This window comes from Bufo bufo, chromosome 5 (assembly GCF_905171765.1).
Source record: "Bufo bufo chromosome 5, aBufBuf1.1, whole genome shotgun sequence".
Taxonomy (NCBI): domain Eukaryota; kingdom Metazoa; phylum Chordata; class Amphibia; order Anura; family Bufonidae; genus Bufo; species Bufo bufo.
In genome coordinates, this window is record NC_053393.1 from 356544396 (window position 1) to 356568976 (window position 24581).

Below are 24581 nucleotides of genomic sequence, written 5' to 3' on the forward strand. Positions count from 1 at the left end.
AATCCACACCAAAATCAGCAATAAAACCACATAAAAACTGCACACATAAAAAAAAAAAACACAATAAATAGTGTGGATTTATTCATGTTTTTTATGCAGTTTTAGTGCGGAGTTCATGCGTGCAAATCTGCGCTGTATGCAGGTACCCTGAGGGTGCTTTCACACATTGGCCCTGATTTATCATACCTTCACTCCAGAATGCTGGCGTCAAAATGTCGCAAAAATAGGGCTTTTTTTGCGACTTTTTGCATTTTTACACCACTCACTCCAGTTTTGTAACGTGGGTGGGGAAGCGGGCCTGGTTAGCTATGTTAATGAGTTTCACTTCAGATTTATCATTGAGACTTTTTCTGAAAAAAGTCTCAGTCTGACTCCAGGAGGAGAACTGGAGCAGCTTTTCCAGACAAAAGTGTTCGGTCTAAGGGCTCATGCACACGACCGCAAATTGCGGATCTGCGAAACACGGACGCTGGTCCGCAACCTACAGTACGGAACGGGTGGCCCATGATAGAAATGCCTATTCTTGTCTGCAAAACGGACAAGAATAGGACATGTTCTATTTTTTTACGGAGCAGCGGAGGCGGACAGCACACGGAGTGCTGTGCGCCTCTTTTGCGGCCCCATTGAAGTGAACGGGTCCGCACCCGAGCCGCAAAAACTGCAGCTCAGATAAGGCTGAGACTAATTTATGAGGCATTTGATAAATGTGGCATAAAATGCTCCAACGCAGACTTCAGCAAAACTGACTTCAAATGATAAATCCCCCCCCCTCAGTTTTCTGCAATTTTTCATATTTTTTGTTTTAGTTTTTGCCCCTGCGTTTTTTGCTGAAACTTTATGGGAAATATCAGATGCCTGACACACAAGCATTTTTTTTTACTACTGACAGTTTAACGCAGTATGCTGCTGCTTTTCGCATTTCTTTCAGGCGTTTTGCCAGCACCTCCTCTATAGGGAAAAAACCACCAGGAAGAAAGCCAGCCAGTGCCAATGCATGTGTGCCAGGACCATGGCACTACTATGGCTAGTACACTGGCAGATCTACTGACAGTGAAAGTAATTGCAGCAATGCAGGGAGAGGAAGCTTGTAGTAACTTCCTGATCCCACCTGCTGTAGATCCAATAGATTTATTATGTCACGATACAATGCCTTGTGTCCCGATAGCCCGTGACAGCACATCTGCACTGGTGACCGGTCCCCCCTCCTCGCCCAGAGCTGGGTGCTCGTCCATCCCTTCCTCCGCAGCCATTGTCGCAGCCGAGCCTCTTGCACTGGCGGTGGGAGCCGTGAAGGAGGAGGCGCCATTGACAGGAGGACTGTCAGGGGTGTGCGGAGGGGAGGGGGAGACCCTGGTCCTCTATGGAAAGCGAATAGGGGAGAGGGGACAAGGTGTCTGGGCAGGAGCCCGGCGGACCCTGCTATGTCGCCGTGCGGGAGGTGAGCGCTCTCCCCTAGGTGCTGGGCTGTGACCCGCCTCTGCTTGGGGAGCCCTCCTGAGTGAGAGGGCGGACCTGCTCCGTCTCCCCTGCAGTCTCACACAGGAATGGCTCCGTCCCCGAGGAGGCACTGGAGATCAGCTGGCGCTCTCCGTGCTGCTGGTGCCGCTGCCGGAGGCTCCGCTAAGATGCCGGCGCTGCCCCCGCAATGCCTGCTGCTGGTGCTGGGACTGGGACTGGCACCCGGGCTGGTCCGTGGGTCTGGCGGGACGACCATCGAGCAGCCTGCCAATGGCACTTCCTTGTCTATCATGGGTTTGATGCCCCTGAGCGAGACGGTGGCAAAGGGAAATATCGGCCGAGGCATCCTGCCAGCGGTGCTCCTGGCTATCGATCAGATCCGCAACGAGTCGCTGCTGCATCCCTACTTCCTGGACCTGAAGCTTTACGACACAGCGGTAAGGATCACCTACCTACTACCTACCTGGGGCTGCAGAGGTATTTACCTTGGCGGGGCTGCCAGGTGTGTGTCTGGCAGCTGCCATTGGTCTCACTAGAACCTAGCAACAAGGCACCATTCCTTGAGTGGGAGTGAAGGGAATGCAGAGCTGCAGTATGTGCTGCCATAGTGCTGCATAGGTGCATGACTGGCTAGGAAGACCCCCATCCCCAAAGTGTCAGCCTCCATTCCTTGGTATAGATTAAGTTCAGATCACTAAGCAACAGATGCATTCAATGTCTCTGATCTCAAGCTGTAGGCCAGCAGTGCCCAGCCATTTCAGGGGCGAGCAGGTCCCATCACCCATATGGGCATTCCTGGGGGGAGAAGAATCATTTGGATTGACCATTGCAGGCTGTGTGCTGCGCAGAAGGGAAGACTCCTTCTAGGTGTCCATAGCTGGGAATACTAATCAGCAGAGCCATGCCAAATCGCATCGGAAAAGACCTATTCTCTCTTGTCTGACCCAGAAGATGGAAATGGATATGTCCTCTGTGGATGGGAGCCCGAGCACTCCGAGTTTACTACGTCAGACCTTTATTATTGGTATAAGAGGGAAAAAAAACACCGTTCTATGTAGAGCACATTCATCATATGGGGTTTTCTGATGAAATTCTGAAAGATAGATATTAGATAGAGGGAGGGATAGATAGATAGATAGATAATAGATATTACATAGATAGAAGATTGATTGATAGATAGATAGATATAAGATATATAGATGAGATGATAGATAGATATTACATAGATAGAGAGATAGATAGAGGGATAGATAGATAGATAGATAGATAGATAGATAGAGGGATAGATAGATATTAGATAGATAGATAGATAGATAGATAGATAGATAGATAGATAGAGGGATAGATAGATATGAGATAGATAGATAGATGAAATAATAGATAGATATACAACTTGTAAGTCCAGCTCATCTCATGTCCTCCGTACGCCAAGGCAAACTCAGGCATGCATAGAAATCAAGGAAGAAAGTGATCCAGCAGCCGACAATTCTGTCGTTGCAATGTCTTTATTTTTCACATGCACATGGACCAATACATGCCATAGACATCTCCTCCCTCCTTCTCTAGTTCGGTCGACATGTTTCGAACACTACGATTCTTAATGCTAAAAACCGTAGTGTTCAAAACATGTCAATAGATAGACAGATATATATTACATAGATAGATAGTTGGATGGATGGATATGAGATAGATAGATATGGATATGAGATAGATAGTTGGATGGATATGAGATAGATAGATAGATAGATAGATAGTTGGATAGATGGATGGATATGAGATAGATGGATGGATGGATATGAGATAGATAGATAGATAGATAGATAGCTGGATGGACGGATGGATATGAGATAGATAGTTGGATGGATGGATATGAGATAGATAGATATGGATATGAGATAGATAGATAGTTGGATGGATATGAGATAGATAGTTGGATGGATATGAGATAGATAGTTGGATGGATATTAGATAGATGGATGGATGGATATGAGATAGATAGTTGGATGGATATGAGATAGATAGATGGATGGATGGATATGAGATAGATTGATGGATGGATATGAGATAGATAGATGGATGGATATGAGATAGATAGATATGGATATGAGATAGATAGATAGTTGGATAGATATGAGATAGATAGTTGGATGGATATGAGATAGATAGATAGATAGTTGGATAGATGGATGGATATGAGATAGATGGATGGATGGATATGAGATAGATAGATAGATAGATAGATAGCTGGATGGATGGACGGATGGATATGAGATAGATAGTTGGATGGATGGATATGAGATAGATAGATATGGATATGAGATAGATAGATAGTTGGATGGATATGAGATAGATAGTTGGATGGATATGAGATAGATAGTTGGATGGATATTAGATAGATGGATGGATGGATATGAGATAGATGGATGGATGGATATGAGATAGATTGATGGATGGATATGAGATAGATAGATGGATGGATATGAGATAGATAGATATGGATATGAGATAGATAGTTGGATGGATATGAGATAGATAGTTGGATGGATATGAGATAGATAGTTGGATGGATGGATAGGAGATAGATAGATAGATATGGAGATGAGATAGATAGATAGATAGATATGGAGATGAGATAGATAGATAGATAGTTGGATGGATATGAGATAGATAGATAGTTGGATGGATGGATGGATATGAGATAAATAGTTGGATGGATGGATATGAAATAGATAGACAGATGGATGGATATGAGATAGATAGATAGATAGATAGATAGATGGATGGATGGATATGAGATAGATAGATAGTTGGAAGGATGGATATGAGATAGATAGATATGGATATGAGATAGATAGATAGTTGGATGGATGGATATTAGATAGATAGATAGATAGATAGATATGGATATGAGATAGATAGTTGGATGGATGGATATGAGATACATAGATAGTTGGATGGATATGAGATGGATGGATGGATATGAGATAGATAGTTGGATGGATGGATGGATGGATATGAGATAGATAGATATGGATATGAGATAGATAGTTGGATAGATATGAGATAGATGGATGGATGGATATGAGATAGATAGACATAGATAGTTGGATGGATGAATATGAGATAGATAGATAGATAGATAGATAGATAGATAGATATATGGATATGAGATAGATAGACATAGATAGTTGGATGGATGGATGGATATGAGATAGATAGATAGATAGATAGATAGATAGATAGATATATGGATATGAGATAGATAGACTTGGATATGAGATAGATGACGGAGGGAGGCTGGAGAACCACAGAGATCATCTTGTTCTGCTTCACACTTTGCCGGTTGTTCCGTACTAAACATACCTCGATCCGTTTTTCTCCTCTGAAGGACGCTATTGGCTTTGCCCCCTTTTAATAGATTCTTGTCATGATTCTATTGAACGTTTTGGGATGACCCTGTTGATTGAGCAAGTGCCTGAAGATGGCAGTCATTTCTTTTCAAGGAGCTTGCCACTCTTTCCAAGGCAAACTCTTCGGCTTGTTTCTGCAGGAATACACCTACACCCAGTGACTCCAATGACTAGAGTAACATGAAGAATGCCGTTCCTGGACATATCTTTAATAAATGGGAGATGTTTCCTGTGCTCCAATATTCACAGCCAGTTTCTAGGTCATTTTTTTTAAGTATCAGTTGAAAATTTGTTAACATTTCCTTCTCTCTAGAAAATGAAAAATCAGCTCCCTGAATTCAGGATTTGGAGCTGATTTGCCTTCTGGAGAACACCTTCTGAAGTTCACTCATGCCCATAATTAGGAATTGTACCTCCAAAGCTGGGCTAGATGCTGGCAGTCTACACAGATGTAACGCACAGCAAGCGCATGGGTTAGAATGCCTCACTATGTTGTGAGGCTCATCAATGCAAGGCAAGATTTTTGGAACGGCATCTTAGTTTCTGAGCTCCTTTTTGAAAACGGAATTTGGGAAGCTCCCTCAATTCCTTCCTTATAGGAGCTTCATTGCTGGCCAATATACATATCTATAAAAATCCAGTGCACAAGAAAAAGAAGATTGCGGCACTCACCTTGGATGTAAAAAACGTTCTTTATTCTTCCATTGCTTAAAAATGGGTCAGCGGGACAGACATTAGATGCACATGTAAAAAAAAACGGAGACGGACGTTTCTCGCTTGTATGCGCTTCCTCTGGCCTCGGTTTTTTACATTTGCATTCTATGTTGTCTGTCCCGCTGCCCCATTTTTAAGCAATGGAAGAATAAAGAAAGTTTTTTACATCCGAAGGTGAGTGCCGCAATCTTCTTTTGTGAAGATATCGCCTGTCAATGCAGAGCACCACCGGGTGATTCGCTATATATGCTTTGGTTTGCATCTGGGACGTTATCAGTACAGGACTATTAGGACATACACGTAGTGTCACTCCAGCTTTTTCTATGCTATTATTGTACATATCTATAAAAAATTGTGGTAGACTCGTTCTTCAATCTAGTGTAGAAAAAACTAAGAATATTTATAAATTCTACTTTCTATTGATTCTCCAGCATTAGGATGTTATACCTGGTTAAGGCTATCTGTACCCAAGTAGACTGGCCTTGAGTTTGGGCCGAAATGTCGCCTATATGGGTGAATTAAGAAACCACCTCTAATACCTTGCAGTGTTTCCTATTTTTGATTCTTTGTATAGTTGGGGCACTAGTTTGGTGCCATGAGGCTTGTGACCAATCACTGAACATATGGCGCTGCTGTTTTCTTTCTTTTTTTCTACATAGATAGACAGATAAGTACTGGGCAGATAGATAAAGGTGTAATAAGGCCATCCACTTACCACGTGCCATTTATAGTATTAGTGTTTTCTTCTGTAGCCTAAGGGTTTTTGTACCCCAACAGGTGATAGATAGATAGATAGATAGATAGATAGATAGATAGATAACAGATTGATAGATGATAGATATGGGATAGATAGATAACAGATTGATAGATGATAGATATGGGATAGATAGATAATAGATTGATAGATGATAGATATGGGATATATAGATAATAGATTGATAGATGATAGATATGGGATAGATAGATAGATAATAGATTGATAGATGATAGATATGGGAGGGATAGATAGACTGATGGATAGATAGATAGATGATATATATGGGATTGATAGATAATAGATAGATAGATAATAGATAGATAAAAAGATAATAGATTGGTAGATGATAGATAGATAGTTGATAGATAGATAGATAGATAGATAGATGATATATATATGGGATTGATAGATAGACTGATTGATAGATAGATAATAGATAGATAGATAGATAGATAATAGATAGATAGATGATAGATAGATAAAAAGATAATAGATTGGTAGATGATAGATAGATGATAGATAGATGATAGAGAGATAGATGATATATATGGGATTGATAGATAGATAATAGATAGATAGATAACAGATAAATAGATAATAGATAGATGATAGATAGATAAAAAGACAATAGATTGGTAGATGACAGATACACTTCTTTCGGACACAGTATGCCGGTACATGTATCCTTAGGCACATGGTTTCATTTCTAACTGAAGGATTTGCACAAACCTTTTAAGGACTGGAGGCTCCTGATGTCCTGAAGGCAGACAACATTGTGGCCGCTTATTCCAGAATCAATCTCGTTGTAATCCCAGTGGCTGCCCCTTATTGAAATCAATATAGAGTTATACATTTTATAATGTATTTTTCCCATTAACTGTTAATTTGATCTCTAAAATGTAACTGCAATGTGCGTAGATGAAGACTACCATCAGGTCCTGTTGGTTCCTGCAGTATACAGTAAAGGTATTGACTTCTATTCGGCTGCTATTGGTTGTGTTTTAGCTGACAACTGGCCACTGAGCGGCTTGTCACGGCTCCTATCTGGATGCCAGTCCTGGGATTCTCTTTTATGTTAATTATCTTTTCATGTGCTTGATTTAGTTTTCCTTTCTGCAGGAGCCCTTGTATCTGTAATCTAACTCCAGGCCCTGTGTACAGATTCCGCGGCGGCCGTTATTCCCGCTGCTGTATGGCAGTACCCTTGGAGCAGATGGTGACAGTGCAGTTTTATGGGACAGGAAGAACATTCATTTCTTAGTTGGCAGACGCTATTCAGAGTATTATTGTTCCCACAGAAATGTTGCACTTGACCAGGCGGCATAGATCACCGCTATCAGCGCACTCACTTCATAGATATAGTTTAGCCTTTTTATGCAGTTTAAGCCTTCAAGCAAATTCAACTGTTTGTTTTTCATATGACCTTTGTTATGGCGTATTATATTCTGCTGGTTGATCAATAACCTTCCATTAGTATTAACTTGTGTTCAATATTTGGCTAATAATAAATGCTGGATACTGTAACGTTATTAATTATTAACACTTCGTATAGCACAATGATATCTGCAATGTGTACACGTATGGTTTAACCTAATCCTCTGGATGTGTACAAGGCAAAGTTGTGGTGTAGGGCCTGATTAATATGGCAGTAGTACTATAGATTTAAGATTCCTTACCATAGCCTCACTCCGATGAGACGAGACCAATATAGGGTTAACAAGGTTGACTATGCTGATACTATTGCCAACATAGTCAGCTGATGTAATATCGAGAATTTATTTAGAGGTTTTTTTTAATTACATTTCTCCTCTATTTTTTTTCTGTGTAGTCCATAAAAAAATTGAAACCATCAACAAGCAGGCCCACCGCCTTTGAAAGTCCTTATTATTTTTGTCTGTCTCTATGAAATAAATTAGGAGCGCCGGGTGGTCGCCATGACTAGGTTGTAGTTCTGGTTAACTCATTAGGAATTTAACACCTTCATTAGCACTGCAACCCAGTCACCATATGTTAATGAGTCAGACCACTCTGTTCATTGCTGGTATATTCTCGGGTTAATGGGCCAACCAGGTCCACAGCCTATCGACAGCAGGAAATGATTGTGTACACTAAGGGGGGATTTATCAAAGAAAAGCTAAATGTGGTCCAAACTGGACCATGATAACTATAGTACAGAAAGCTGTCACATACAATGGACGGTTAGCAAAAAATGAGGACAATAAAATACATCTGGGACAGAGAATCAAGATATAATATGTCAATATATAATATAAATACTGCTCAGCCCGGAGATGCACCTTAAAGGTAGGTGCACTGTGTCCACGTACCTGGGCTAACCTGTCCTTATACAGCCCTATCACTTTCCGACACAACATACAATGGACCAACGCGTTTCCCCTTCTAGATAATGAAAGGTTCATCAGGGGACCGACGGTATCAGTATGGTAATAGGATGCCATATATAGAGATACATAAATCGTAAATTACTGGAGCGCCCCAGACCAGCAGACATCTGTGACCCGGTGAAGGACATAAGCCTCTGAGCACTTTTAACAGTGTATAAACACTAAAGTATACTTGATATGAATCCAAATACAGATTCAACGGTATAGTATAATAACAACTTAGCTGATTCAGGTAGATATAGGAATAAATCCAGGATGCACAGCTGGGGGGCTCCAGGGGGCCAAGAAAAACAGCTGGGCGAAAAATAACCATTTTTCTTTCTCATTACACTTAAAATAGCATATACACTAGCTATAAAATAGCAATAGCGCTTCAGTACTAAGTCAGTCACATCGTATTGTTCATTAGCCAATTACTAGGCAGTTTTTTTGTTCTGGCTAGCTTCTCATGACCACTGATTGTACTGCAGATTGACTTACTGGTCATTTGACACCATTTCAATTCTCTTATCCTACATTATTGCATTTGATGGCATTTCAACAGATCAGATTTTGCACACTAAACCCTATTCATTTCAGACTGAGTACATTCTGGAGTGCGTTCAGCAGAAATCTACAGGGCTCGAAAAAGGACAACATTCAGTAAATGTGTTGAATCTAAATGCACAGGGTTTGTAAGGCCACTTTCACACTCGCGTTTTGTGCGGATCCGTCATGGGCTGATCCGTTCAGATAATACAGCCGTCTGCACCCGTTCAGAACGGATCCGTTTGTATTATCTTTAACATAGCCAAGACGGATCCGTCTTGAACACCATTGAAGTCAATGGAGGACGGATCCGTTTTCTATTGCTCAGTGTGGTCAGACGGACACCAATATGCTGCAAGCAGCGTTTTGGTGTCTGCCTCCAAAGCGGAATGGAGACTGAATGGAGACTGAACTGATGCATTCTGAGCGGATCCTTTTCCATTCAGAATGCATTAGAATGCAAACTGATCCGTTTTGGACCGCATGTGAGGGCCCTGAACGGATCTCACAAATGGAAAGTCAAAACGCCAGTGTGAAAGTAGCCTTACTTGAAAGTCAGGAGTGAAATTTGAAAATGGAGGAGCCTTCATTTCACAGCACTCCTTCTTTCTAACAGCCACGTTTCTGTATTCTTGTAGATCCATTGTTATAATGGGAAATCTCATTTGGATAGAGTCAGCCTTTAATTATCATAAACAGAGTATGATCTTAAGAGATATGGGGGTTTATTAAGCCCTGCTCTACTAAATTCTGGCTTCAAAAAAAGCCTTTCTTCGCAACTTTTTGGGCTTACGTATGCAGAAATTTGTGATGTTATGTTATTTTACACCACGCACTCCAGATTTGCAAGGTGGACATGAGTAGCGATGTTAATGTGGTGTAGACCGTATTTAAGAAATGAAGTAATGGTGCAAAAAATTCCCTTCATGATACATTTCCCCCCATGGCCCTTAAAGGGGAATTTCATTTCAGCAGTCTACTGATTTTCTAGCATTTCTTGCAGTACCACTGTAGCATTCTTCTACCAGATGATCACCTAATTGAGTTATATTGGAAGGGACATTTAAAGTGGTTGTACAGTATTTGTAAAAAGCTTTCTTCGAGAACCAGGCCCATCCCAACTCATCACCATTGCACTGAATGGGGCTGAGGTACAGTACCACACTATGAAATAAACATTAATAAGAAAGGTGCACTACTGTGGATGCAAACAACCAAATCTGACTAAACCCTCAAACTGGTGTTAAAATTGAGAATTCAGCCAATAAATATATCCTTATATGAAGGACATATCTGAGCCCGAGCACCGCGCCAAGGTATCTCAAGTAGCTCGGGACCTAATGCTAACCTACCTGTGGCATATGGGCAATACCAGGAGCCTTTTTTTTCCCTAATCCTGATCAACTCCTTTAAAGTAGGCCATTCCAAAACTTAACGAACATTACCATATGAGTAATTTTTCCAATATAAATTAGAAAGGCTCTGTTTGAATTGCCAGTTTCCTGGCTACTTACCTCTCCATTGGCGTATTCATTTCCATGAAAGAAATCACTGACTGGACAATGAAACAGGAAATATATAGAACATGATAGATCACATTCCCCTCTAATAGTCCTTTTGAAGATGTTTCTTCTTTTCTTCTAAATAAGATGAAGACCAGTAACAAGCCTATCCTCTATACTAGGCTCATCGTTTGGTGATTCCGGCAGGTTCCGAGCACTTAGATAAAAGGGTATGGCATATATTTTACCTGACGGTGGCGAGCATTGTTCTCTTCTGTTAGATGTCTTACAGCATATAAACCTGTCCCTTTAAGGGTATCTATGGGTGTGGCTGCATGTAGAGCAAATAACCAGGTAGCACTGCTTTTTTTAGTTCCTGAGGGGGACACATAATAAAACAACACCCACTCCATTCTGCAATATAATGCATTTCTAAAATGTTACGCAGTGGACTTGTTGAAGGATATACAGTATATGCAAAGTTATTCTTCAGAACATCAATAGCCTTTGTGTTTAATCACAATTTTGTCAGTTTTAATGTTTCATGTGCCAATACATACTGTATTCCTGATTTTTGTGAATAAAACTATATGTCAAAGCCAAGAATCTATCAGCCTAGGCTACCATGGTAATAAACTGCATACTTTTTTTACTGGATTGCTGTGATGACTGTGTCCATCAGTCATCTATTGCCCACAAGCTCCTTCGTAACAAAAAAAATGTATATGTCTGATGTACACATCCTTAAAAATGCTCATTCAAAAACATTGGCCCATGTAAACATGGCAGCATTCAGCATCTTTTATTTGGGCCTAAATATCATTGCAGCACATATTCCCACGTAAACAGGTAATGAACTGCCGACAATATGCCAAGTACATGAGAACTGAACAGTCTTGTTCTTCCCAATACAATTTGTATTGAATAAAAATCTGTGTAAACTAGCAGATTTTGTTGGACCCTTATCTATGTTTTTTTGATTGCCTGGTAAAATGCCAACCACATTACCCAAACTCTACTTAATCAGACCTCAGCTGACAGCCCCAATCAGACCCCCAATGTTAATAAAACCCCAGGGACTGTGTTATCAGAGATTGACAGCATTCCCTGTGTAACTGTGTATACATAGATAGCTGTCAGTCATTGATAACTGTACACGGGGGAGGTGTTATCAGTAATTGTTAGCATTCTCTTTCTAACTGTGTATACATAGATAGCTGTCAATCACTGATAACTGTACACGGGGAAGATGTTATCAGTGATGTATAGCATTCTCTGTGTAACTGTGTATACATAGATAGCTGTCAGTCATTGATAACTGTACACGGGGGAGGTGTTATCAGTGATGTATAGCATTCTCTTTCTAACTGTGTATACATAGATGGCTGTCAATTACTGATAACTGTACATGGGGAAGATGTTATCAGTGATGTATAGCATTCTCTGTGTAACTGTGTATACATAGATAGCTGTCAGTCATTGATAACTGTACACGGGGGAGGTGTTATCAGTGATGTATAGCATTCTCTTTCTAACTGTGTATACATAGATAGCTGTCAATTACTGATAACTGTACATGGGGAAGATGTTATCAGTGATGTATAGCATTCTCTTTCTAACTGTGTATACATAGATAGCTGTCAGTTACTGATAACTGTACACGGGGAAGATGTTATCAGTGATTTATAGCATTCTCTGTCTAACTGTGTATACATAGATAGCTATCAGTCACTGATAACTGTACATGGGGAAGATGTTATCAGTGATGTATAGCATTCTCTATGTAACTGTGTATACATAGATAGCCATCAGTCACTGATAGCTGTACACAATGAGGCGTTATCAGTGATTGATAGCATTCTCTGTGTAACTGTGTATACATAGATAGCTGTCAGTCACTGATAACTGTACACGGAGGAGGTGTTATCAGTGATGTATAGCATTCTCTTTCTAACTGTGTATACATAGATAGCTGTCAATGACTGATAACTGTACATGAGGAAGATGTTATCAGTGATTTATAGCATTCTCTGTCTAACTGTGTATACATAGATAGCTGTGAGTCACTGATAACTGTACACAGGGAAGATGTTATCAGTGATGTATAGCATTCTCTGTGTAACTGTGTATACATAGATAGCTGTCAGTCACTGATAACTGTACACGGGGAAGATGTTATCAGTGATGTATTGCATTCTCTATGTAACTGTGTATACATAGATAGCTTTCAGTCACTGATAACTGTATACGGGGGAGGTGTTATCAGTGATTGATAGCATTCTCTGTGTAAGTGTGTATACATAGTTAGCTGTCAGTGACATATAACTGTACATGGGGGAGGTGCTATCAGTGATTGATAGCATTCTCTGTGTAAGTGTGTGTATATATATATATATATATATAGCGGTCAGTCACTGATAACTATACACTGGGGAGGTGTTATCACTGATTGATAGCATTCTCTGTGTAAGTGTGTATACATAGATAGATATCAGTCACTGATAACTGCACACAGGGAGATTTTATTAGTGATTGATGGCATTCTCTGTGTAAGTGTGTATACATAGATAGCTGTCAGTCATTGATAACTGTACACGGGGGGGGGGTATTATCAGTGATTGATAGCATTCTCTGTATAACTGTGTATACATAGATAGCTTTCAGTCACTGATAACTGTATACGGGGGAGGTGTTATCAGTGATTGATAGCATTCTCTGTGTAAGTGTGTATACATAGTTAGCTGTCAGTGACATATAACTGTACATGGGGGAGGTGCTATCAGTGATTGATAGCATTCTCTGTGTAAGTGTGTATATATATATATATATATATATATATATATATAGCGGTCAGTCACTGATAACTATACACTGGGGAGGTGTTATCACTGATTGATAGCATTCTCTGTGTAAGTGTGTATACATAGATAGATATCAGTCACTGATAACTGCACACAGGGAGATTTTATTAGTGATTGATGGCATTCTCTGTGTAAGTGTGTATACATAGATAGCTGTCAGTCATTGATAACTGTACACGGGGGGGGGGTATTATCAGTGATTGATAGCATTCTCTGTATAACTGTGTATACATAGATAGCTTTCTGTCACTGATAACTGTACTGTCACGGATGAGAGTGGGGGAACCCTCATCCGTGCGATGTTATGGAATAGGGTAGCTGCTAGTCCAGGACCACAGGATCAGGGAGCAGGTCACCTCCTCTCGCGTCCCTAATACTGACCCTGACTCCTAACTGTATGAGCCAACCCAGATGGTAGGAAGGCTCATACTCTGGAACCTAGGGTCCCTACTATCCCTCAGGAAAACCCTGTGCTAGGAGCAGGGTAAGACGACTTGTTCCTCCAAGACACAGACGAACAGGAGTCTCACTGGCCAAGCTGCAAGGAAGGGGGAACATATACAGACATATGGATATGGCAGATGAACTACACCAGTTCCAAACCTACCTGCCACAGCCTCGCTGACTGGAACCCATGCACCAGTACTGCTGTCCACACAAACACTAAGGACACAGCACACACCACAAATCTCACAGGTAACCAGAACATCCATAGCTGCAATAAACATAGAAAGGATAACAACATCAAGTTAACATCATCCATAACTTTTATGACCACAAGGGTGGCCCTCACTGGACAGATGGTAAATGAACCAGGAGGATGACTCCAGCATAAACATGACACGAGTACCCCTCAGAGTTCTGGCATCCAGCAGGAGCTAAATAGGCCAAGCAACCACACACACACACACACACACACACACCAGGAAAAGAGCTAACCCTTTCATCACCAGAGAAGGTAAGTATCACTTAAAGGAGACGTGTAAACAGAACAAACTCCCTAATACCAAACATAGAAAGTGAACACTTAAACTCACACGTTGCCCGAGGCAACCGCATGCCATGACAGCGAGCCGCCTAGCCCCCAGCTCCAGCTGCTACACTGCCAACAACCATATGTTGCCAACGGCAGCCACACGTGAGGCAACAAACACAGAGCCCTCACCTGTGGTTGACAACAAAGAACAAACCGCTGACAACTGCATGCGACCAAAGAGTCACGACCATAACCATGGTCGTGACACACCCACCCCTCAAAGCCCCCCCCACCAAAAAAATGAGAAAACTAGTGAGGGACCCAACAAGGAGATAGGATAAGGGGAAAAAGTAATAGAATCAGTGTCAGCACAAAGCAAGTCTCCCTGGACTGCTGCCAGTCCCTGGAGCAACACACAGGAACCAGGGCGCCAGCCAACAAACAGCCAGGAGAGACCACACTGACACTGCGTCCACACTCAGGTCACGGTTCCCACCAGGTCACTGCCAGCCTGCATCCTTCACTAGCATACACTAAAGCCAGTCTCACAAGGACTGCAGCCAGCCACACGACACAAGTCAGAACCACTGAGACGTGGACGAGGGGAAACCCAACCACAAGTGCAATGTCATACACACTGCAGCCACTGCTACAGAGAACTGCACTGTACTAGGATTCCCCTTTCACCCTCCCTCCGGAGGATAAGCATGCGTGCCAGAAACGAGAGGCGCCACATGCTGCGCCCTCTTCGGAAGGCGTAGACACTCCCACCGTTCAAAGCCCCCCCCAACACAAAAGGGCAAAGTTGGTGGGGCACAACAAACAATGGGAGGGGGTGGGGAATGAAGAGTAAGGGGACACCAAAACAGACAACGGTGAAGGAATGGCGGGGAAAAGCCAGTCACTGCGCCGTAAACGGTGAAACCCCCATAACGCTCTCCCTCCGGAGAACGCGCATGCAGCCCAAAAGCAGATGGCGATGCATGCTGCACCATCTTTCGAAGGTCGATCCAAGCAAGGAACCATTGTGGTCATACTGTCACGGATGAGAGTGGGGGAAACCCTCATCCGTGCGATGTTATGGAATAGGGTAGCTGCTAGGCCAGGACCACAGGATCAGGAAGCAGGTCACCTCCTCTCGCGTCCCTAATACTGACCCTGAATCCTAGCTGTATGAGCCAAACCAGATGGTAGGAAGGCTCATACTCTGGAACCTAGGGTCCCTACTATCCCTCAGGAAAACCCTGTGCTAGGAGCAGGGTAAAACGACCTGTTCCTCCAAGACACGGACGAACAGGAGTCTCACTGGCCAAGCTGCAAGGAAGGGGGAACATATACAGACATATGGATATGGCAGGTGAACTACACCAGTTCCAAACCTACCTGCCACAGCCTCGCTGACTGGAACACATGCACCAGTATTGCTGTCCACACAAACACTAAGGACACAGCACACACCACAAATCTCACAGGTAACCAGGCCATCCTTAGCTGCAATAAACATAGAAAGGATAACAACATCAAGTTAACATCATGCATAACTTTTATGACCACAAGGGTGGCCATCACTGGACAGATGGTAAATGAACCAGGAGGATGACTCCAGCATAAACATGGCAGGAGTACCCCTCAGAGTTCTGGCATCCAGCAGGAGCTAAATAGGCCAAGCAGCCACACCCACACCAGGAAAGGAGTTAACCCTTTCATCACCAGAGAAGGTAAGTGTCACTTAAAGGAGAAGTGTAAACAGAACAAACTCCCTAACACCAAACATAGAAAGTGAACACTTAAACTCACACGTTGCTCGAGGCAACCCCATGCCATGACAGCAAGCCGCCTGGCCCCCAGCTCCAGCTGCTACACTGCCAACAACCATATGTTGCAAACGGCAACCACACGTGAGGCAACAAACACAGAGCCCTCACCTGTGGTTGAAAACAAAGAACAAACCGCTGACAACTGCATGCGACCAAAGAGTCACGACCATAACCATGGTCGTGACATGTACACGGGGGAGGTGTTATCAGTGATTGATAGCATTCTCTGTGTAAGTGTGTATACATAGAAAGCTGTCCGTCACTGATAATGGTACATGGGGGAGGTGTTATCAGTGATTAATAGCATTCTCCGTGTAAGTGTGTATACAGAGATAGCTATCAGTCACTGATAGTTGTACATGGGGAGGTGTTATCAGTGCTAAATAGCATTCTCTGTGTAAGTGTGTATACATAGATAGCTGTCAGTCACTGATAGCTGTACATGGGGGAGGTGTTATCAGTGATTGATAGTGTTCTTTGTGTAAGGGTGTATACAGAGATAGCTGTCAGTCACTGATAGCTGTACACGGGGAGGTGTTATCAGTCATTTACAGAATTCTCTGTGTAAGTGTGTATACATAAAGATAGCTGTCAGTCACTGATAGCTGTACACGGGGAGGTGTTATCAGTGATTGATAGCATTGATAGAAAGACAGCCTACGTAGTGACAAATTCTCTTTAGAATAATGTTAATAAGTGAGCTTGTCAGCAGATTTTAGCCTCCTAAAAAGCTAACACTATTGGGTAAGTGACAAAAACAGGTGTAAACATATCTATGTTGCCATCCATAGAAGTTACATAGCTGAGAAAATAAACTTGAATGCTATCTCACGCCATACTGGCAAGTGTCTGCTGGGTGTTGCCAAGCCAGTGAAGTGTGCTGACTTTTCATCAGTAAGTCCTATGGGTTGTTGCTGACTGAAAAGTCAATCATTCTTTTACATCCCTTGGCACTAAAATGTTGATCCATCAGTCAAATTGAATGAAAATCCAAGACATTTCCCTGGCTTGGAAATGCCAATTTGACACTTGACAGTACAGGGCGTGGTGGATTTAAAGTTCATTTTCTCTTCTAGTCTACAATTATGAATGGCAGTATAGGTATGTTTACACTTGTTTCTATGTCACTTGCCCAGTGGTGTTACTGGCTTGGGGGCTAAAATCTGCTGAAAGGCTAATTATCACAAAGTGATCAAGCCAAATCAGAATATGCTAAAAGAAGTGACACCGCTTTGACTGTATTTCCATATACATTTACTTATGTGTTTTGACACATAATCTATTTAGACTACTATACATGCATTTTCTATTAGAAAAAATTACTTTACTTAGCATTTTTTGCACATTATGCAAATATATTGAAGGTCAAAAATTTGAACATAAGAAAATATTCTGAATATTAAGGCTTTTGGATTTCATCTTTTATGACAGTTGGCTTACCAGGACAGTCCTGATAACGTATCCACTGTAGAATGTTTTATTGGTAGCAATTGCTGTGTGTAATTTTTCATCAAACAGTATGATGTTTCAGAGCCAAATACATTCCAGGGCAAAGATGAATTCCTCTAGAAAAACTGCTCCGCTCTACACTGGCAAAATAACGAATACAAATAAAACAGAGTCGGGACTTTTTTCTTAACTCCATATGAGATAGATGCAATAATGATCTACACATGACTTGCAGTAGTTCAGAACTTTGTCAGGCAAAATTCTCCACCTAAAGTCACCTTGAGGCTTGTAGTTCTGCTAGCACACTTCTCACCAACTCCTGATGACCAGAACAAATAGAGATATTCCACAGCAAGTTCAACCCATGGCTACACCATATGCCAGACAGATAATAGAACACTACCACAATTCTAAATCCTTCAAAAGTGGTTTATGATTCTCACTTAGAGATGAGTAAATCAATTCCTAAATTTGTAAATTTGACAGAGGGTGCGAGAAAGCTAGAGAGCTTTTCCAGGCAATCAGAACACTTTTGATTCAGGTAGAATTTTATTGGGCTCAAATCAAACCAGAATTGGAGTTTAAGACATATGATCCTCTCCATTTCTCTCTTTCTAGTAAATTGGAATTAAAAGCATGTCAATAAAATAATAGCCCACTAGGTAACAACTAGAGCCTTGGTTTACCATTTTTTGGCTTCTTCTGGGACATACATCTAACATACAGAGTTATATAGCCAGCTCTGTCTGTCTTTCTATCCACAGATGTGTCCATCCTTAACTGATCTCCAGTTTAGTTAAGAACTGTAATTTGTCGTGAAACCAGTTCAGTACAATATCACAACATGCTATCTAAACATTTGCATTTTCTTCTTAATCTCTTTGGTGCTCAGTGAGGGGGTGGAAGTCTTCACAGTTGTAGATATTTGATATACACTACTACAATAGACTCTTACTTTAAAATATATTGACCATTTATCACCTATGTTCTGCTTATCACTGTTGTAGAACAATAGTACATTATGACCAGTATAACCTCGGCAGTGGAATAATACAGTATAAACTTACAGTAGTAATATTTGAGTAACTATGTGCCTATGTGAGGAATGGAATTACAAGTTAACATGTTTATACACAAGTGGACAAAATTGCTGGTACCCTTCTGTTAAAGAAAGAAAAACCCACAATGGTCACTGAAATAACTTGAAACTGACAAAAGTAATAATACATGTAAATTTACTGAAAATCAATCAAAATCTCAGACATTACTTTTGAATTGTGCTTGAACAGAGTAATCTCTAAATCAAACTAATGGAATTGGCCAGGAAAAAATGATGGTACCCTTAACTTAATATTTTGTTGCTTAACCTTTTGAGGCAATCATTGCAATCAAGCAATTTCTGTAACTCTCATTGAGACTTCTACACCTGTCCACAGGTATTTTGCCCACTTCTTGTGATAAATCTGCTCCAGCTGTCTCAGGTTTCAAGGGTGCCTTCTAGACTGCATGTTTGAGCTCCTTCCACAGACCTTCTATGGGATTTAGATCAGGGCTCATAAGAAGGCCACTTCAGAATATGCTTTGCTCTTCTTGGATGTTTTTAGCTGTGTGTTTTGGGTCATTATGCTGTTGGAGGATGACATGCAACTAAGACCAAGCTTTCTGACACTAGGCAGCGTATTTCACGCCAGAATGCTTTGATAGTCTTGAGATTTTATTGTACCCTGAACAGATTCGAGACACCCTGTGTCAGATGCAGCAAAGCAGCCCCAAAACATAACCAAGCTTCCTCCATGTTTCACAGAAGGTACCATGTTCTTTTCTTTGTATGCTTCATTTTTGCATCTGTGAACATAGAGTTGATGTGACTTGTGAAAAAGAACATTCTCCCAGAAGCTTTATAGCTTGTCAGTATGCAATCTAGCAAATTCCAGTCTTGCGTTTTAATGATTTGCTGTAGTGGTCATTCCTCCTGCAATGTCATTTGTATTGACATGTGTGAAGGCTTATGGAAAAGACCACTGATCGGTTGAACTTGAGCCCTTACTAATAGTAGAATATATACATTATAGCACACCTGTGTTGATTTACTGTTTTCTAGTCTTGTTTGTGCTTCTGTCATCCATCTATCCATACAGTGGCATGAAAAAGTTTGGACACTCCTGGTCAAAATTACTGGTACTGTGAACAGTTAAGAAGGTTGAAGATTAATTGATCTTCAAAAGGCATCAAGTTAAAGATGAAACACACTTTTCAACATTTAAGCAATATCAGTGTATTATCTTGGTTTTGTAAAATTTTAGAGTGAAAACAATGAAAGGTGTACCTTGCAAAAGTATGCCAACCCAAAGAGATTTGAGCACCCGGATACCTTTTGACTGAGGTCTCTGGAGTTGTGGTACATTATTCTACTGTTCAGCGTCACCTGCACAAGTATGGCGTTCCTGGGAAAGTCATCGAATGAAAACCTCCTTCATAAAGTAACATGTAATAAATTTGTTCATAAAATAATCTCTAGCGTTTAAATTGCTCCAACGGAGTCTAAACTACAGTGATTTAACAGCGATTTTCAAGCTACTCAACGCATTCCATGTGGACATGAGATTTTTTTGTAGTGTGACACAAAGTATAAGGCTAGTTTCTGAAGAGTGTCTTCACTTCCGGAATCAAACTCTGAGTGGGAGCTTGATTTTCGGGTATATACACTACTCCTATGTCAGGACCGTTACGGAATTATAATTTATACTTCTGTGTCTCCCTGCCTGACCTTGGCTGTACTGAATTGTACTAATGGCATTTTGTTCGTATGAAACTGGTCTTAGACTTCGAGATGAGCGAATTTACGAAAAAATTTTTGGTCCGATTCATGTGAATCGGCCAAGAAAGGTGATTTGGGTACAGATTTTGTACCCAAATCGAAAGCACTTTAAAGGGGTTCTCTTGGCATTTTGTCTAAGAGCGCTTGGCAATAAACTGTGGAGGGAAGATGTTGTACAAATTGCTTACCCTCTCTCATGTTGCCAATACCACTGTCTCCATTGCACTCGCACAGGCTGCGCGCTATGTGGCTGCTTTTTTTTCTGTTCAGCTGCATATACTCTAATGCTATTTTTCTAACACTAACCTGTGTGTGAATTCACCCTCAAGGTGGTAGATACATAGTTTTTTTTTAAGCATATTTTGCCCAATGAAAATTATTTTTTTACTTAAAAAAAACTGAAATGACACTGTGTCCGTATGTCTGCATGGCCAATTCGTAAAAAAATAGAACATGTCTTATTATTGTTCACACTACGGACAAGGATAGGACTGTTCTATAAGGGACCTGTCGTCCCGTTCCACAAAATGCACAAGGCCAGTATCTATGTCTTTACGGATCCACAATTTGCAGCCCGCAAAACATCCAGCAGTCGTGTGCATGAGCCCTAAGGGTAGCTTCACACATCGTTTTTTATTAGCATTTTTGCGACTATGATTTTTTGTGTGTTTTTTGTGTGTACAAACACCAGATCTAAATGTTAGCTGAAGTTTTATGTGAAATATGAAACACAGAACATCCAAACTTTTTTTTTTTGCTACTGACATTATTTGTTCATTTTTTTTTTTTCGTATTAACAATTTTTATTGTTTTACATTTTAAAGCAAGTAAAAGGCTTACATCAGCAATGAAAGAGTACAATCATATAAGGTACAAAAATAAAGACATACGGTATTGAATCATACCTATAAGGCATAACACTGAAGAGCGTTGTACAAAATCAGTAAATTAACACTAAGAAAAAGAAAAAGATTAACAGAATTTGAACCGTAAATGCGGGCTTAATCCAGGCTAAGTACTTGTTATAGCTATCAATGTGCATCGAAATATCATAGAAGAAATCCAAGATATGCTGTTATCTGTAAAGGGTAGGCAGGAAGAGTGAGAACATGATATGGGAGATGGGGGGGGAAAGGAGGGAGGAGACTCATGGGAAGGCTCTATATTTCTTCCATGGAGACCACATGTCTAAGAATGCAGAGCGGGTACGGGTTTCCCAGTGGGAAAGTTCTTCTAATCTGTATAATTGGTCGACCTTTTGGGTCCATCTGGCTTCCTCTGGAGCTTCAGTAGATAGCCATGCAGAGGCCACTAAAATTCTGGCTGCAGCTAAAAGTATAAGAAGCAATGGTCTGTCTTTTTTTCTGATCTTGTCTAGACCTAAGCTGAGAAGAGTCAGTTCTGGGAAAAATTTAAGAGAGGTGCCACATACGCTATTACACCTATTTACTATATTACACCACCAGTCCCCAATGGTCGGACAACTCCACCATATGTGATAAAAAGTACCCTTGGAGGCTTTACATCTCCAGCAAACATTGGAAACATTAGGGAAGTATAGTGCAATATTTTCTGGCGTTTTATACCATCTCATCATGATTTTGTATCCATTTTCTTGGATTCGGACACATCTAGAAATTTTATGGGGTACAGAAAACATCACTTTAATCTCTGTGGGAGTCAGGGAACGGTCAAGGTCCTTTTCCCAGACACCTACTATTGCTGGCTTGACAGATAATGTGGTGGACTTCATCCGTTTGTATAAGGATGAAATAAACCTTTGGGGCGATTGTTTTGACCCAATTATTTCGTCAAACCATGAGGACAGAAGTTGTATGGGGGAGGATTTAAGTATGGAGGTCACTTCAGATACAATAAAGTTGTGTGTGAAGGAGAGAGACATAGATTCTTTCAGGTCTTTAAAAAGAAGTGAAAGAGGATGTACGTTACCTTCGTCATTTATAATCTCTGAGATGGGCAAACTAGAATGTCTGATCTGGGGGTGACTCGACTCTTTCAAATCAAGAGGGGACAAATCTATCACATCCTTAAGAGTGAGGAGTGGAGAAGGAGTGGTCAGTGCATTATTGTGAGAGGAGAACCATTCCCATATTGCTAGCGAACACCTTATCAAGGGGTTTTAATTTGGTGGGATGGGGGGAAGGGTTTCCCAGCAAGTAATAAAGCTCTGGGGGTAGAGGGAAGAAAATTACTTTCCATATGTACCCAGAATTTATGGGGGGGGGGGGGGGACTCTAATCCAGTCCACTACTCTGGCTAGATGTATGGCCTTCATATACAGTTCAGGGTCAGGGAGATTAATACCTCCCAGATGTTTGGGCTTAGTGAGAGTGTCAAAGGAAATTCTAGATCAACGTCCTTTCCAAATAAATTTGCGAACTGCTTTATTAAACTTGTTGAAAAAGGACCTCGGAAGATTGATAGGAAGAGCCTGCATAACATATGTTAATCTGGGCAATATCAAAGCCGAGACCATATTCTTTCTGCCAAACCATGAGAGGTATGGGAGGTCCAATGAGTCCATCTGGGCAATAACAGAGCGTAAAAGTGGGGCAAAATTCAATTTATATAGATCCGCGGTGTTAGGAGAGATTTTCACCCCTAAGTAAGTTAATAGTTGTATGGACCAGTTGAAAGGCGAATGGAGTTTGAGAGACCTAATTAACGAGGGGGGGAAGCCTCTATGTAGGAGTTGGGATTTGGCAGGATTTACTTTAAAATTAGATAGGGAGCCAAATAAATCCAGCAGGGATAAAATAGATGGAAGGGATTTCTTCGGGTTGGTTGTGAGGATCAGGAGATCGTCAGCGAAGGCGGCCAGTTTAATTTCCTGATCACCAACCCTGAGTCCTACAATATCCTTCTGTTGTCTCAGAGCTTGTAAAAGCGTTTCCATTACTAATACAAATATGAGGGGGGAAAGGGGGCAGCCCTGTCTAGTGCCATTCTGTATGCGAAAGCTGGGGGATAGAGTACCGTTAACTGATATTGATGCTGAGGAAGAGTGATACATAGCTGTGATCGCATTAGAGAATTGATCCGGGATGTTGAATTTAGAGAGCGTGAGGTTAATAAACAGCCAGTCTATTCTATCAAAAGCTTTCTCAGCATCAGTACCCAACAGGACCATAGGGATCCCTCTAAGAGAGGAGAAATATAAGGCGTTCAGAATTTTCATGACATTATCTTTCCCCTCTCTCCCTTTAACAAAACCAACCTGATCCGGATGTATTAGGGAGGGAAGGAATTTTTGTAATATAATAGCCAACATTTTAGCTAATATTTTTAAGTCAATGTTAAGCAAAGATATAGGGCGGTAGTTCGAGCATAATGAAGGGTCTTTACCAGGTTTGGGGATGATCGTAATTGTGGCTCTGGACATGTCAGGAGATACAGGGGTGTTGTGAAGGGCATTATTGCATATTGGAAGAAGGTGGGGAAATAAGATATCGGAAAAGGCTCTGTAATAGGACAGGGGAAGGCCATCTCGGCCTGGGCTTTTCCCAGTTGGAGAGGAGTTTAGTGCCTTCTGAATATCAGACATAGTAAAGGGAGCGGCAAGCTGGTCACGTTGGTTATCTGAGAGGACTGGGAGATTTAATGTACTGAGAAATGAAGAGATGTTTTGCTCTTTATCCAATTTAGGGTTTGGAAGGGGCGGTGAGGGAAGGTTGTAAAGGGTTTCATAGTAAAGCCTGAACTGTTCTGCTATTTCTTCAGTTTTAAACAGTGTGGAGGTTATGTTGTGCACAAAACTTGCCATTTTTCTGCACTTTGTTCTCTGTATTTGGAATTTTGTAGCTTTATCACCATGGGCGAATATTTTTTGTTGGGAGTTTAAAAAGAACTTAGCAGAAGGTTCATT

The 24581-nt window shown here is 41.2% G+C and overlaps 1 protein-coding gene across 1 annotated transcript in view; it reads left to right on the forward strand.

The window, feature by feature from the left end:
* Positions 1 to 1470: 1470 nt before the first annotated feature.
* The window catches only part of GABBR2 (gamma-aminobutyric acid type B receptor subunit 2), a 940304-nt gene continuing 917193 nt past the window's right edge, over positions 1471 to 24581 (forward strand). Inside the window, exon 1 of the mRNA XM_040433083.1 lies at positions 1471 to 1895. Coding sequence (XP_040289017.1) covers positions 1545 to 1895 — 351 coding nt within the window. The 5' untranslated portion in view covers positions 1471 to 1544. The remainder of the gene's footprint in view (positions 1896 to 24581) is intronic.